An 18,083-nucleotide genomic window follows, 5' to 3' on the forward strand; every position below is an offset into this window, starting at 1 on the left:
TTGTGTCTGAAGTGCTATGTATCAAACTCAGGAGGGCCTCAGGCATGCTGTCAAGTATGCCGCTACCGAGATTTACCCCTAGTTTATTTATTATTTCTAATTTGGACTCTCAAAGCTTAGAAAGAAACAAATCCCTTTAAGGCAGTGGTTTTTCAGCCTGTGGGTGGTGACCCTTTTGGCAAAACTCTATCTCCAGAAATGTTTACATTGTGATTCCTAACAGTAGCAAAATTACAGTTTTGAAGTAAAAGGGAAAATTATGGTTGGGGTCACCACTGCATGAGGAACTGTATTAAAGGAGGGTCGACGTGTTAAGAACCACTGCTTTAAGAACAAATGCCTTTTCTCCCCGCTAAAGAGACTCTGAATCTCTATCTCTATCTTGAGGAATGCTGTCACTGACTGACCATGTCTCTTGGTTACACTTCTGCCTCAGGACTCCCAGGTGACACAGTCTCCCTCCCTCGATGCTCTGTCAGAAACGCAGGTGGCCCAGTGTTGTGCTTGCTTCCCAGGTCTGTTCAGTCCTCTTCTCAAACCACTCGCCTTCCTCCTGGATCTCCCACAAGCTCATTTTTCCCTACAAACCTTCCCACATGACCAGTGAATCCTACGCCCTATTAGAAGTCTCTGAGGTGTCTTTAGACTTGGGAGTACAGGTAGAACTTGGTCTGCCCTTGACCTCACTGCGAAGCCTACAGCTCTCTGGCACACAATAAACACCAGGTAAAATCATCAAATGGAGCAGCTGCACTCAAGTGCGACTATCTGACTGTCTCCTCCTTGGTGAAGATGAGAAATCTTAGCCTGCCTCACCCTCTCAAGATGTATCCCCCTCCTTAACTCAGACCCACAAAGACAAATATAATACCTACTCACTCATAAGTGGGATACCAGACATAAAGCAAAGGACAACCAGCCTGCAGGCCACAATCCCAGAGAACCTAGTTAACAAAGAGGACTCCTAAGAGAGACATATGTGGCTATCTGCCTAGGAAAGGGAAAAAAGACAAGATCTCCTAGGTAAATTGGGAGCATGGGGGGCAGGGTAGGAGGATGGAAGGGGAGAGGAAAGGAGAGAAGGGGAGTGGGGGAAAATGTATAGCTCAAAAAACAAACCATGAACACACACACACACACACACACACACACACACACACACACACTTCTCATCAGCTGAAACACAATGCACAGTCCAAAGTCAAATGCCTCTCAAAGCCAAATTAAACAAATCCAAATGTGAGCCTTCTTTCCTTAAATAATAAAATCTGTTTTCTGTCCCTTCAGAGGTCAGTCCATTTTCAGCTTTCTGGCCTTTCGGAAGGCCTCTAATAGCCTCCAAGTAGCTCGGGTGACCTCCTGTTTGCAGGAGGACGTGCCTTCCCAACAACCCCCTCAACTTGTGCAGATTTCCATTTGTGTCTCCTCAGCTCTTTATGGAGGTCAGGTGACCTGCAAGTGCTAACCACCTCCTAGCACGTGGGTCTCTATGTGGCAGGACATGGAAGATGGACACTAGCTAGTTTTCATAACACAGGAGCTTCAAGGGTCATTTTCTGGCTTTCCTGTCTGAGAATGCTGGTCCTGCACTGGATCCTGCAGACCACTTCCCCCAGAATCCAGGCATGTTCCCTAGGAAGGTTACTCCAGGTCCTTTTGCTGGCATGGGCCTTTCTGTGATAACAAAAGGTTGGGTGGACCAAGAACTACACATCTCTGGGACCTAAAAAAGGCAAAATTATAAGTTGCTTCCTTCTAAGGGCAGTCGTGCTATCCCACTGTCTTCGGCTGTGGGACTAGCCACCCTCACTCAGTGCTCTGGCCTTGGTTCCAGGTCTCCTTCTATACCCTAGGATCCACCTTGAAGGTAAGACTATGTCTTCTCCCTTGGTGTCCAGCTTAAAACAGACTCTAGTAAAACTCGGTAAACATTATGGGACTCTTACAGGGCTTGGTGAGTGGGGGATAAGTTTATTGGTTATTTTGATGAGTGTGGTAGTTTGAATGTAATTGGCACCCATAAGCTCACAGGGAGTGGCACTGTTGGGAGGTGTGGCCTCGTTGAAGGAAGTGTGCCACAGTGGGAGCAGGAATTGAGGTCTTCTATGCTCAAGATACCTCCCAGTATCTCAGCTAACTTCCTGTTGCCTGCACAAGATGTAGAACTCTCAGCTACCTCTCCAGCACCATATCTGTCCCACCATGATAATAATGGAAACCTCTGCCACCCAATTAGATGTTTTCCTTTATATGAGTTGCCATAGTCATGGTGTCTCTTCACAGAAATAGAAACCCTAAGATAATGAGTGATGTGACTAATAACTTGACAAGGGATGGGATACTAGGTATGCATTTCATAATGGGCCTTGGAGCCTATTCCCATGCCAGGGGACACAAATAAATGCTCATTTACCATCAGCATGGGTCAGCACATTTTCCAACAATAGGAAGTTAAGCATGTACTTTCCTTGCTATTAATTTTTTTAAAAGATGTATTTTTACTTATGTGTGTATATATGTATGAATAGTCGCACATGAGTGCAGGTGTTCAAAGAAGTTAGAAGATGGTGTCAGATTCTCTGGAACTAAAATTGGGAGCCACCTGTGGTGAATATTGAGAATCCAACTTGGGTACTCTATAAGAGAAGTGTGGGCTCTTATCCACTGAGCCATCTATCTGGCTCCTTGCTAAAGATTTGTAAGAAGTCATTGGCTAACCGCACGATCAAATAAGTTATTCTGCAGTGATTCCAAATCTTCATCCCCAGGTACATCCCTAAGTTATTTGTCTTGGCTATAAACCTGCATGCTGTTTGACACCTTAGGTTTTCAGCTGTCAATATAGAATCTGAAGGTCTGCTCTCTCCAGATAAGCCTACGTAGTGAAAATGCCCTTGTCTGGCTTATCAGTTCCATCTTATAAATGTCTTTCCATGAGTCAGAAGCCACCACCCTATGGTAGCAGCAGTGCTCTCTGTCCCACAAAAGGGACACACTGACTTTTCCTCAGGCAACATAGCAAAGTGGTTAAGCACATGGAAGTTATTTCCTGCCACCTGTGCGTTAGGGATCAGTTAAAAATCTCTTCAGACCCCCCTTTTTTTTTCTCGTCTAGAAAAATGCAGATAATGGCCCTTCCTGGAGGGTGTGGTAGTGCACACATCTAGTCCCAGCCACTGGGAAGGGGGATGTGTGAGGAACTCCGGAGTCTGAGATGAGCCTGGGCAGTCCACCAAAATAATAATAATAGCAAAAGCAACAATCCCTCAGGCTCATGAGGTGGGAATAAATGACATAATACATGTTAAAGACTTAACGCTTATTAGCATGACATAAAAAGCATTTGGAGAAAAATCTCTTTTAAAAGGCAATTCTTGGGGCCTGGAAATAGCACTGGCCGCTCTTGCAGAAGATTGGAATTTGGTTCCCAGCACCCACATGGTAGATCATTGTCATCTGTAACTCCAGTTCCATAGGATCCAGTGCCTACTTCTGACCCAGACATATATGTGGTGTACATACATACATGAGGGCAAAACACTCAAACACATCAAGTCTAAATCTTATTTTTAAAAGACAGCAAAGGCTAGAGAGATGGCTTCATTGGTAAAGTGAGTTTGGTATCCCATAATCCATGTAAAACAATGGATATGAGATGCCACATACATATAAACCTACCATGGCAGAGACAAGAGGATCCCTGAGGCTTGCTAACTCTTAAATTCAGTGAGAGATCCTGCCTCAAAATTATGAGGTGGAAACTTATTGAAGGAGCAACCCAATGTTGACCTCTAACCTTTACACTCATCAGTGTCCATGTGCGTATGCATCCCCCCCCACACACACAAGACAATTCTTTGCCTTCTAAATGGCTAGATGCTTCTATGAAAAAGTACAGAGCAGATAAAAATAAATAAAAAAATATCTATTTTTATTTTATGTGCATAGGTGTTTTGCCTGCATGTGTATCTGTGTGAAGGTGTCAGAACTCCCAGAGCTGGAGTTACCGACAGTGATGAGCTGCCATGTGGGTGCTAGTAATGAAATGCTAAATCATTTCTCCCAGGCTTCATACTGAAATATGCCTCTATTTATGGTGACAGATAGACCTCACTTGCCTCTCAGCTTGGCCTCATGTGGCCTTTGAGAGATTGAATGTTTTTGAAAGAAAGGGTAGGTCCTTGCCTCTGAGGATGCTGGGCTAATGGTGCCAGCCAGCCATCAGTGTTTGCAACAGTAGCTGAGGGGCATTTGACTAGAGGGAAGTTTGGCAGCACCAGAGAAAGATTGCCTTTCTTTCGAGCATATTGTGAAATATGAAGGTGTTAGGTAACTTGTTCCAGGAGCATCTCCATTCCCATCTGATAACCACAGTCATCCCAAAATAAGCAGTTTCTTCACCACTTCCCTCTAGGGGCTGCTCTCTGGTGATCCAAATTCTTGGCATCCCTGAAGTCATTTTTCTGATCCCTGTCATCTCTGTGGCACTGAGGCCTGACATCTGTGGAATGAACATTCTAGGGGAATGGAGCATTCACACACAGCTCCTAGGGGCTCTCCTCTTTCCGGATCTCAAGTCAAGCAAAATCATTTCCCCCATTTTTTTTCTGACCTCTCAAGTCATGTGTTAACCATTTTATAAGTGCCATGTGGTTTATATAAGGAATATAGCCTAGCTAGGGAAAGTTACCATCAGATTAGAAGAACAGTGTCCCAAATGGGAAACATGACAATCTAGGGGCCTCACGAAAAGGAATTCAGAATTCCACTGACTATCTGTACTTCTGAACTCTACTAACTTCTCAGATTTGACTTATAGTCACCCCTCACCACCACCTAGAGATTCCTACCTAACACCACATGGTGACACTCCCAGAGACAATCGATCATGGGCTAAGAAGTTTGCCCCCATCAGTCCTGGCTATTAACACCCAGGAAGCTCCACTCCCAGGGCTGCCCCACCACACTTTTATTGTCTTTCCAGCAGAGGCAGAAACAGGAGGGCCCTGGGGCTTGCTCTCACTGGGTTAAGTGGAAAAATCTCCCCTCAACTTGGTGCTTATGCAAAGTAGGACATAATAAATACTTTCCAAATCAAAAGTCGCTATGAAATCAATGCTCTACCCTATAGCTGGGGAATGTGCATTTTCAATTTGGATTGTTCAAAGACCCCCAAGAAAGACAGAAGTGCCGCTAGAGAGTGCTTTCACCCATCATTCCCTCCTTCAGTCACAGCAACTAAGGCCCAATTTAACACATGCGGTAATGAATCCAGGACGATACTCAGGGCTGTTCACTCTTATCCAGATGAGAAGCAGCGGAGTTAGGGCTTATAACCAGAAATATCTCCCTTCAAACTTAATTATCAGAAATGGGGAGGTGGGAGGCACTTGGCAGCTCGCCTCACTGCATGGAGAACTAATGACTTCTATTCATAAGCTATCATCATATAAGTATTGGATTCTCACACAGCCACACTCCGGGGAGGTGAAGTCACAAAAGGCTTATTTGAGTTGTCCTAAATTTTACTAGCACTCTCTGCAGTTGGTTCTTGTCATATATTAAAAGCATTTACCTGGAGCTGTAACTCATAGGTAGAGAGTGTACTTAGCCTGCCAAAGGTCGAAGGTTCCACTCTTAGCATCACAGAGAGAAAAGGATCAAAACAAAGCACAAAGCTAACACATAGGGCTGGTAGATGGCAGAGTGACTAATAGCACATAGGTCTCTTGAAGAGGACCTGAGTTCTTTTCCTGGTACTCATATCAGGCAGCTCACAGCCAACTGTGACTCCAACTCTAACGTATCCAAGGACCTTTTCTGGATCTGCAGTCACAGCACTCACATGCAGAAAACCACACAGAGATAAACACATACAAAAATCAAAAATCTTTAACAACATTTCAAAAGCATATTGTTTTTAAGACCGTTTCACTATGAAGTCCTGGCTGGCATGGAATTCACTGATGTAGAGCAGGCTAGCCACAAACTCACAGAGATCTGCCTGCCTCTGACTCTCAAGTGTTGGGATTAAAGGCGTGTGCGCCGCCATGCCTAGCTAAAGCATACTTTTGTTCAAAGTACAGTTTGACCTTGTCTTGTCTTGTCACCAAGACAGATTCATTTATTATTATTATTATTATTATTATTATTATTTATTTTATAAGCATAGTTGTTTTTGCCTGCATGTGTTTCTGTGTGAAGTTGTCAGAACTCCTGGAGCTACAGTGATTAGCTGCCATGTGGGTGCTGGGAATTGAACCCGGAGCCTTTTGGAAGAGCAGTCAGTGCTCTTAACACTGAGCCATCTTCTCCAGCCCCCAGGACAGACTGTCAATACTAAGAGATTCATATACTGACTTTCTTTATACCACCAGCCTTTATCTACCACACAGCAAGCTTGTTTTAAAGGACACCCCCTTTTCCCATTTTTACTTACTGGTAAAGTGACAAACATAGTTTTAGAAGTCAAGCTCCCCCCCCCCACCCCTCGCCACACACACACACACACACACACACACACACACACACACACCAAAACTAACTGCTACCCTTTAGTTTGTTTTTCTCATCAAGTGAGCTTTATAGGGGTTTTAAGTATATTGTTTGGGAATTTCCTTTCTTGACATCCTTTGGTTTTTCTGGAAGAAGTCTGTGCTCCTGCCCCAGGGGAGCCTTGGTTATGCCATCCTGCCTCTAAATCAGTCCGTCCCTGACAGCAGCTGTGACCTCTCAGGCCCTGTTGGTTCCCTTCTCGACAGTCTTCTTTTCCCAGCCCAAAGGAATTTGGCTCTTAGTACCAGGCAGAAAACCTAACTCATCTGACACACTCTGTAAAGATGATCACAGGCAAGTTACCCCTTTCTGAGTCTCAGTTTCCCCATCTGCTTTCAAAGGTGGGTTGATAATGCCAAATGTTACTGGGGTTATTTCAGCTAGGGTAATAAAACGGATACTTTAGGCCCTTTCCGTATGGCTTAATGATCTGAGCCTGGCAATCTTAGAGCCATGACTTGATCATGGTCACTGTGACTTCCATTAGAATAATGGTTGTCAGCTAGAAGTCCTACCAGGGACATCTGGCATGTTTGGAGACATTTTTGGCTATGCTAAGTAGATAAGATTAGTAATAGAGCCATAGATGGTGCTAAACATTCTGCAATTATCAGGACAGCCAGCACAAGGGAGAAGTTCCTCCCCAACGTGTGCCAAAGGGGAGAAATCCTGCACCAGACTGGGACTGAGGGCCTGCTCTTACTCTTTTGTCCACAGCCAATGTCCCTATGGCTCTCTGGCCAGCCAGGGAGAGAAGTGTGGTTCTGGGGAAGTCCTCACAGATCTTTAGTCTAGTATAGAGAAAAGTAAAGCTGTTTGAAGGGCCAAAGGCTATGTTCAGGGATGCTGCCTGAGGGACACTTCTGGGAGTGACCCTCATAGAATCAAAGACTCTGGAGGTGCTCAGTACCAACAGTATTTGTTTTCATTTATGAATATGTGTGTATCATGTGTGTTCAGATGCCCACGGAAGCCAGATGTAGAAGTCAGGTTTCCTGGAGCTAGATACCATTTATGGGCAGTTGAGAACTGACTGATGTGGGTGCTGGGATATGAACTTGGGTCCTCCAAACGAATAAACACTGTTAACTACTGAGCCATTTTTCCGGCCCTAGGATAATGCAGATTATTTAGTGTTGCCCCTGGGATTTTAGTCTATATAGAGTCAGACAAGAGACATGAGCCCAAAATGTAAATACTGAAAAGGAAGAGATGATGTGATTATTAATTGAAAAGTCCAGAAGATTCTGTTGGAGAACTTCTTAACAAAAACTACGAGAACTCAGTATCATGGCAGGATGCTATAGAAAGATGCAATAGAAGATGTAGCGGGAAGATTGAAAACACAAAACAGTAGCATGCATTCTTCAGAAGGAAGTTCGGGGACGGTTAGCATAGCAACACCACACAGTAGTTCTTTCCGTCAGATCCAGAGTTCTGTCTTGGTTGTCGGTGAGTCACTGACAATTCCTACGGCCTCATCCTTGTCTTTATGGTTAAAGGTGGCTGCTAGCACCATGTGTGATAGCTTCATGAGGGACAGGAGAGAAAAAAGTTTCTGCACATGTGTCTGGCTAGAACTTAGTCACCTCTCTACGCTCAGCTCCAAGGAAGACTTTGAGTTCTAGTTTATAATTACATAGCTTTAAAAAAAAAAAAAAGCAACTTTCTCTTACTAAGGAAGCAAGGATATATTGGGACAATTAGCAACCTGCCATAAAATGTAGCAAGAAATACACAAGATCTATATGAGAAAAAAAATCACTAAAATCCTTCTAAAGGGCACAAAAAAAAAAAAAAAAAAGACTTGAACAAATGGAAAGACTAACAGAGTTATTGGCCAGGAAGATTCAACATCATAAAGTATCAATTCTCCCCAAGTTAATTTATAACTTTGAACATGTTCCCAATAAAAATAGAACAAGGATTTAAAAAAAAACTAAACAGACAATTCTAAAGTTCATATGGAAAAACAAACAAGGATCTGAGAGCTAACACATCTTGAAAATGGAGAGAGAGCAGCCACATGGAGTATTAAAGATATTATAAATCTATAATTATTAAAAAGTGTGCTGTAAAAAAGTGTTACTGGGAAAGAGGTGCAACAAAATCGCCATTTGCACATGGGAAATTGCCATGAGTATCTGAGAAGAGCGGAATCCCATTCAGCAAGGGAGAGATGGTGATTAAGCATTGGGATTGCTCCCAGATTTCCAAAAACAAGGGGAGCTGGAGGTGTATCTCAAACTTTTGTTAGAATAAATAAGTGCACCAAAGAATTTTGTTTATAAAAGAAAGCTAAATAAATGGAGAAACATCAGCAGAATGCATATATTACTGAAAAAGGAAAAAAATTAAGTTAAGATACAGAATCCAAAACCCATAAAACTAAATATCCACTCAGTTACATAAAAATAAATGATAATAGTCAAACCTCCATGAGCCCCAAACCAAGTCAAGTAATAATTGTAGGAAAAGGTTTTGAGATTTTATTCTACACCAAGTCTATGTTCTAGTGGGAAATGGCCCCAGAGAATCAGCAAAAATGACACAGTGAAAACAAGTATGCACACATGAGTGCAACACACACACACACACACACACACACACACACACATACCCCTCTTAAACATACAAAAGCAAATGCTCAAACTTCTGCAGAAATGTAAGAACCTGGTGAGATACTATTTAAACCTAGCACAGAGCACATAACTGAACTTGGTAGCATAGCACATTGGTAAGAATGTAAAGAGAGCCCAGGTGGTGGTGGCGCACTCCTTTAGTCCCAGCACTTGGGAGGCAGAGGCAGGGGGATCTCTGTGAGTTTGAGGCCAGCCTGGTCTACAGGGTAAGTTCCAGGACAGCCTCCAAAGCTACAGAGAAACCCTGTCTCAAAAAAAAAAAAGAAGAAGAAGAAGAAAAAAGAATATAGAGAGATAGGTACCACCATCACCATCTATTGCCAATGGAAGGTTAGATGTTTTAGCCTCTAACGGGGCAGCTTGGTGATAGCAACACCAAAACCCACATACTTGCTTCACATTCAGAAACACCTAGGAAGTGCACACAGTTCCTTGATGTACATGTAAAATGTCCAATGTATGAGATTATTCATAACAACAGCATGGGAAATAACATAATGTTAGCATCTTAAATATCCCTCAATTAAAAACAATCACTATGCTGCCATAAACAAAGATCGAAGGAGCTTTCTAACAAGTCCAAAACACAGAGCTCTAGTACATGCCAAGTTAAAAATGATATTCTTTGGGAAAATTAACGTGTATTCACACTTTCTCATTTTCATATAAAGTGTGACCAGTAGGGTACACAGGAAATGAACACAAAATGACAAGGTAATCTGGCCCAAAGGGGAGATTAATTCTGTCTGCCCTAGCATACTTCAGGTTTCTGTTTTTGGGACCCATGGATATGATCTACTAAAAAGGAAAACATGAATGAAATTAGCAATAAAGTGAGTAACTAAAGGTTATCATGTTGGTTTATCTGTAGCGAAAGGGGTGGTACTAAATGTTTTGTTCTAAAACAATGACCTTAATCCTCTAAAAATAAAAAATAACAATAAAAAGGCCCCAGACTCTGGATGTGCTCTCGTGTTTGAGGACTGAGACGATGGGGTCAGTTCATGGGTAGTTGACTTTCTGCAAAGCTGTCAGTCAAGTTTGCTAAACACTTGGTCCATGTTAGGCTAGGTACTGAGTACCTGGGAGTTCTCCCAGGAGGAAAGACTCACCCCTGCCTCTCCCACCCCTGCCCTGTAGCTGGACTTCTGAGAAGGCAGAGCTGGGCATCATTCCTCCCTACCCTCCCTCCTAGAGAGGCCTATGACTCCTATTGGGGCAGTAGCACTAAAAATCTCAGGTGGGAGGCTCTTGAGAAGGATTGGGGAAGTGGAAAGCCTGAGGCCTGAGGCAGCCATTGCTGGAGAGGAGAAAGGAAGAAAACAGGGATCAAGTGGCCCTCCCTTGCTTCCTTCCAGCAGCTCTCCCTCCTCCTCATGGAGAAGGGCATCCTGGCTTTTCTCCCTTAGCTGGCTTGGCCTGGCTTCCCTGGAGATCCCATCTACTGCTAAAGTCCTACCCCCAACACACACACACACACACACACACACACACACACACACTCATACATACACAGACACACACTCACCCAAATACATAGACACACTTGCACAAACACACACACACTCATACATATACAGACACACACTCACCCAAATGCATAGACACACTTACACACACACACACACACACACACACACACACACACATACTTATACATATACAGACACACACTCACCCAAATACATAGACACACATGCTCACACACACACACACACACACACACACACACACACACACGCACACACACTCATACATACACAGACACACACCCAAATACATAGACACACTTGCACACACACACACACACACTCATGCATACACAGACACACACACACACACTCATACAGACACAGACACACACTCACCCAAATACATAGACACACTTGCACACACACACACACACACACTCATACATACACAGACACACACTCACCCAAATACATAGACACACATGCTCACCCACACACACACACACACACTCATACATACACAGACACACACTCACCCAAATACATAGACACACATGCTCACACACACACACACACACACACACGCACACACACACTCATACATACACAGACACACACCCAAATACATAGACACACTTGCACACACACACACACACACACACACACACACTCATGCATACACAGACACACACACACACACTCATACAGACACAGACACACACTCACCCAAATACATAGACACACTTGCACACACACACACACACACACACTCATACATACACAGACACACACTCACCCAAATACATAGACACACATGCTCACACACACACACACACACACACACACACACACACACACACACACACACGGTGCTTCCCCTGACAATCTTGAACCAGACAAGCTTTCCCCAGAGGGATGAACACTTTGTAATGAAACTGAAGATCTCCAGAGGAATAGTGTTCTCATAGCAGCCAACCTGGTTCCTTGGGGGTCTTCTAAACCTGTCCCAAGAGAAAAAGACTAGAATCACTCTTTTTGTGTTTAGTTTTATGTGCAAAGTTAAAAGTTTTCAAAAAACTCAGATATCTGAGTGGGAATAGGAGGAAGTGGCCAGAGGTAGGATTGCATACATCAGAGGCTACGGGGTGGGAAGGAGTGTTTTGGCTAGGGCCAATCCAGGTCATAGCCAAGGGCGCCCAGAGGACTTGCTCATATCCGACAGCAGCTGGGCCAACTTCTTCCCCAGGGAGAAGAGGGGGCAGGAAGCAAAGGCCAAGGAGGAGTGGACTAGAGAAGGAAAAGGGAGGGCAGGGCCTGGTGGGTGCCTAGACTGTTCCACAAAGCAACCTGAGGCACATCAGAGCAGATTCAGGCTGGCTTGGAGTCTTTAGACTCTCCTGCACTCATGACACTCTACTGTGCCCATAGACCAGCACCTCGCTCAGCCCACATCAGTGGAGCTGTTTCTTGGCTGATAATTAACACAAAGGCCAGGCAGTGATGGTGCAGGCCTTCAATGCCAGCATTCATGAGGCAGAGACAGGAGGATCTCTGAGTTCTAGGCCAGTCTGGTCTACAGAGTGAGTTCCAGGACAGCCAGGGCGACAAGAATTAACACAAAGGCCCACTCGTGAACAATATGCAGAGAGTAAGATGCTGGAGCACATAGTCCTAAATGAGATGCCATCAGCCCCTCCCTCAGGGTTCAAGGATCTATGTGGAAAAGGGGGAGGGAAGACTGAAAGAGACAGAGTGATGGATTATTTCAAGATAACGGTGTCTTCTGGACTGATGCACATATGAAGTCACAGAGGCAGTGGCAGCACACAAAAAACCTGCTCAGGTCCCAGCAGAGAGAGGAGGGAGTGGACACAAGGCCCTGCCCCTTAACCAGGAAGCTATCTGCAACTGAAACCCACTGGCAAAGGGAAAATCAGTTTTCTCCAGAGTGTCGCTAGGTATATCAACCATACCCCAGGGCAGGCCCTATGCCCAGAAGTAGCTGGCCAACATGAAAGGAATTTAAGGGTATTTTTGTTTCATTTTGCTTTGTTGGGGCATTTATTGTTTTGTCTTATTGTACTCCTGCTTGTTTGTTTTGATTTTCATTTTTTTAAGAGAGCAAGATGCTAAAGTTGGGTGGGTTGAGAGGAAAAACATGATCACAATATATTGTATGAAAAAAATTAATTAAATGAATTATAAGTCCCTTCAACAAAGGCTTTAACATGGGTACTTTGAGAGCAGGTACTAGGGACATTAGCAGGTACTCTAGCTAAGGTACAAGAGTAGCCCAGGGCCAAGAGATCAACTTTTGGAGCAAGAGACCCTGATCACCTAAAATGAATCACTTCCCTCCCTGCTGATTTGGTTTTGTGTTTCTACAAGGGTGGAATGCTTAAGCATATAGCAGCTCTTGAGAACTCATGTTCTACACAAAAATGCTGGACTTGGTGATCAGAGGTGGGCAGATAAACACAGTCTCAACCTGAAGCCGTATTTTACTGGTTTACAGTCCTTGCTATTGTGATCTTTGTGACAGTCATGTGGACCTTGTAGAGGCAACTCTGGGCACGACAACATGGAGGAATATTTGTCTTAGCCTGTCCCACTTTCCCCAGTAATGAAATTTCTGTAAGGTCTTCCAGGTCCCTCAAACTCAAATGCTCCATGGAGGATGTAACTAATAAAGACTTTCACCGTTCACACACTTCATCCCGTTAGCCTTTCAAACAGTACAGTGTGTAATCCCAGGATGATGGATAGGGGACCAGCCCAGCAAGGTGACTTTAGCAGGGCTATGCCAACCTAACATTCATTCCTGTTTTCCTACCCCAGTCAGAACTGAGCCTTGCCCTTGCTCAGTGCCAGGCTTGGGGTCAGGACCTAGCCCCAAGGCCTTGCTGGTTGGGCTCACTGTCCTGTATTTGGGGACCATTTGCTTAGAGTAGCACTTTCTTCTTTCTCAAGGAATCACAGCTGTAAGCAGAAATAGGGTCACAGGCACAGCATGGGCAGGGCCAGAAGCACTTCCTGCCCCACCCCCTCCAGTCTGGGTCCCTTGGGATGCCTGGAGCTCAAGTTCAGATGCCAACAGATACATGAGCCAACCTTCCTGACCTTTGCTTGTAGGGGAAGAGGCCTTCTTTTCGAGGTCCATCTCAATAGCTACACTCCAGCCACATAATCCAGATCTTTCTATAAGGCCAGAGCTGGGTTTTGCAGGGGCGATGGGAAAATCCTTATCTAGGACCCTCAGTTTCAGATAAGAAATCTCAGAAGCCTGGAGTGTTAAAACGGGCCACAAGGGAGTCATTGTGACTGAGGTCAGCCTACTCCTATGACTCTCCTACACAGAAACATCTGGATCCAGGTTATTTCCCTTGCCTATTACCAGAAGAAGATGGGTCTTGCACAGGCACCATGCCCTTGCAGGCAGGGCTCAGTCCCCCTCAGCATAGATTTCAAATCCCTCTTGCTGACACCCCAGACTCTGTGGCTTTGGCTCTAATAGCCTTATCTCACTCTTCTCAGGGTTCCTGATCTCTGGTCTACTCACCTTTGCCTCTACTTCCCTTCTTCTTTGGTTCCTCTCTTTGTGGTCTGTCCAAAGCTAACTTCCATCCACCCCTGGGGACCACTGTTCTGTGATTATTCTCACTGCACACTCTGGTTTCCATCATTTCCCCCTTGGAAATGCAGCAGCTCAGACCCCTGTGGTTTTCTCTGATTTAGTGATTTGTATGTCACCCTGTATCCCCCAAGATAGCTAACTTGTGAAGAATGTGGGGAGGAGACCTATGCATTTCTCACAGCAGGGTCTAAATGACCTAACCAGCAGTGTCTAAATGACATTGGTCCTAACCTTACTGCATCCAGGAGGCTATGGAGGATCCTATCTTTGGCTAAGAAGTTGTAAGTACTGCTAAAGGTTGACTGGCTGGGAGATGCCCCTAAACTAAGGTTAGTCTGGGGGCAGGTCAGAACTTCTCCCCAAGATCCCCTTGACTGGAGAATGTCCCTAGGGTGTGTATGCATCTCTCCATCTCAAAAAGACCCCATTGTATGTGTGAGGCTAACCATGTGGCCTTGACCTATCTTACAGGGATTTGAAACTGGACAACATCCTTCTAGATGCAGAAGGTCACTGCAAGCTGGCTGACTTCGGGATGTGCAAAGAAGGAATTCTGAATGGTGTGACAACTACCACCTTCTGTGGGACTCCTGACTACATAGCCCCTGAGGTAAGCCCTGGTGCAAAGAGTTAGCTTCTCTCTCTCTTGATGTCAGGGCTGAAGCAACAATCCCAATGCCATTCATCTAGGGGTCACCCAGGGGCATGAAAAGAAGGCTCTAGAGTAGCAGGGTGAATTCTGGGAGTAAGAAACAGGAAGGGAAATGGTTGAGTGATTTCTCTAGAAGGATGAGGTAGCAGGTAGTGAGGACAGGATAGGTGAATTGAGAGTGACAGGCTAGTCCCCATGCTTGAGTGAGTCCTTGCTAAGGCATCATGCACCCATCCTAGACCAGAACTACCACCACAGCTAGACCTAAGAGAAGCTGGTTGACTTGTAGGCGAGTCTTCACTTCTTCCTAATCAGAACAGTGAAATTCCACTTTAAAGGCAGCAAGTGGCTTCACTAGATGTAATATTCACAGCAAAACCAGGAATGCTTTGCCATTTGCACTGACGTAGCATGTCTACAGTGTAGGCACAGGTGTGGAGCAAGAGTTTAGTGGAAGCAAAGACCAGAGATGTACACTGTGAGCCTTACCAGAGGGGTTGCCTTGTGTGAAAGTTGAGGGAATAGTGTGCTTACCAGGAGGTGACCATTTTTGTCCTTCCAGAGCAATCTGACACAAACTGAGAGATACTTACCAGGGGTGATTCATACTTAGCCATATAGCCCCAAAGACAATTAAAATTTTTTGATGGTTTCAAGACACAGAAGATGGGAGAGAGGTGCTGGACCTGTTGAGCATTACCTGTGTGGAGAGACTTCATTCCACTGGGCATTGTTTGAGCACCTGCCAGACAGAGCTATGTGGGGATAGAGAACTGACTGAGGCTCTGGTTGTTCTTTTAAGGGAGATTTTGGTCTAGACAGAGTGACACATATGTAATAAGACCAAAGGTACCCCAAACAGGAGAACACCTCAGGGATATGGAAGGCTTCACAAAACATCTGGAATTGAGAAATTGGCTTGCAGAGAATACATTTTCAGTTTTCTTTAACCGTAGGGATGAGGAGAGCATTGTTGGAAACAGCAGGAAGGGTCACAGTGGGACCCATGCAGAGAAGGAAGGGCCAAGTCTCTGGGCTGTGCATACTCTCAAGGTGGGGCTGATGCTTTCACTCTGGGCACTCTCAGCATCCAGCACACAGGTTCTAAATACTGGATGAATGAATGTGATGTCTCAACATAAGCAAAAGCCAAGGGATGACAGCATCTTGGCCATTTCCAGGAGACTTAACATAACTAAGGAGCTGGTGAGATGGCTCAGCAAGTAAAATCACTTGTAGCATGGGCTCAATAGCCCAAGTTTGAACCTAGAACACACTTAAATGTAGAATGGGAGAACAAACTACTGAAAGCTGTCCTCTGACCTCCATCATGTTGTGTGACCTCTACACACACACACACACACACACACACACACACACACACACCCCACACTCTAATCAATAAAACAGAATTTTAAAACAGTATAGAAAGAGCAAATGTTTGCAATGATGAACAAAATTGGGATAAAAAGAGCCGGGAATATGGCCTCAATTCCATAGGACCTATGAACATACTACAGGTATCCTTGGAAGAGAGTCTTCATCAAGTCCATCCCAGAAGAAGGCAGGCCACCACTGCACACATCAACAAGCTAAGCAGGGCCTTCATAGTGTACACCTAGCAACCACATAAACCAAACCCAATTGTGCGAGACTGTAATCCCTGCACCCAGGAGGGGGAAGCATGAGACTCAGAAGTTCAAAGTCATCCTCAGCTGTGTAGGAAGCCTGAGGCTACCCTGAGCTTCCTGAGACCCTGTGTCACAAAATATTTAAAACATTCCAGTCTTAGTGAACTTGAACTGCACAGCTGGAGAATTTAACTGTTTATGTTGCATCCTTCTTTCTTGGTCCTGGGGTGATATTGTTAGATATTGTTTCCCTGTGTGTCTCCTGGAGTTAGTGCTGCTTTTCCAGAACATTTAATAGTCTCCTGTTCACTTGAGCTAACTGAATATATGGAACACTTGTTGGGTTCACTCACACACATGGGTTTGTAGCAGCCTTAATGGCCTCTCACTTGGAATTTGAGCCTATGTGTCTGACTGAAATTCTTGTACTTCCTCTTTTAGAATACTCAAATAAAAAATGTTCTAAGTACACAGAGAAAGATTCACTCTCTGTTTTTTTATGTAGCCACTTACACTTTGCTTACATTGCAATACATCCAGTGAATGTCTGATGAGGTTTTCCTTTAAGAAAAATGAACATTGCCTTTGATTCATTGTGCTGATATTGAACCTCCAGTTGTAGAATTTATTCTTAATACTATATGAATTGATAAAGTTTCTGCAAACAACAATGAAAAAAACGACCAACAAACAACAAACAGGTAGAGTAAAAGGATGGAGCTTCAACAATCTGTCCATAGATCAGACAACACAAGTGGGGCCAGGAAGCGCTTGCAAGCAAAGCCTGTAGGTCCAGCATCTCGATGCTCCTTGGAGCTTTGATCTTCCAAAAGCAGTGATTTCAGCCTCTCTGTTGATAAGTTCCCTTAGCAAGAACAGCAGCCAAGCAACCTGCAAGGAGAAATAAAGGGTCTCCTCCAGCTCTCTCTCTCTCATCTTCTGCATTCATTCTTTTTACCCATGAAAAGCTTCTATTCCTGTCCCCCTGTTAGCTGATGCCACATAGGTCAGAGGGTTGACAATAGTTAAGGATCCTGCCCAAGAAAAACCCTCACTTCACAGTGAAGGAGAAGCCCAAACAGCCTCCATGTAAAGTGCCTCACTAGCAAGACTCTTGGGTGTGTGTGCTTAGCACAGGTTCCATGACTCTTCCTGCCCACTCTGTCCTGTGTGCCCATTATACAGAGTTGTTAGAGTGCTGGAAATGGCAACAAATGCTGGTCGAACAGTAGGCTAATGACATCTGATCAAGAAAGATATGTCTGCCTTGACAAGGGCTAGTAGGACGATGAAATGGTGCTATGTCCCTTGAACACTTACCACAGTACCCAGCTCACAAGGACCGGCCAAGTGTAGCTCCTTCCCTTGGTCTCCTCACCATTGGGTTATATCATGGGCTGTGAGAAACAGTCCAGAGAGTTGAGTCCAGACCTACCCAGAATGTCCCCGTGACCCCTTGATGAAGCCAAGGAGTCTTTTGAAACCATGGGTTCCTGT

The 18,083-nt window shown here is 44.6% G+C and overlaps 1 protein-coding gene across 1 annotated transcript in view; it reads left to right on the top strand.

Annotated features, from left to right (window-relative positions):
• The window catches only part of Prkce (protein kinase C epsilon), a 515,489-nt gene that overhangs the window by 463,166 nt on the left and 34,240 nt on the right, over positions 1–18,083 (top strand). The window contains exon 12 of the mRNA XM_027417971.1: positions 14,775–14,913. Within this exon, the coding sequence (XP_027273772.1) occupies positions 14,775–14,913 (139 nt within the window). The remainder of the gene's footprint in view (positions 1–14,774; positions 14,914–18,083) is intronic.

The sequence above is a fragment of the Cricetulus griseus genome, chromosome 5, assembly GCF_003668045.3.
Source record: "Cricetulus griseus strain 17A/GY chromosome 5, alternate assembly CriGri-PICRH-1.0, whole genome shotgun sequence".
Taxonomy (NCBI): domain Eukaryota; kingdom Metazoa; phylum Chordata; class Mammalia; order Rodentia; family Cricetidae; genus Cricetulus; species Cricetulus griseus.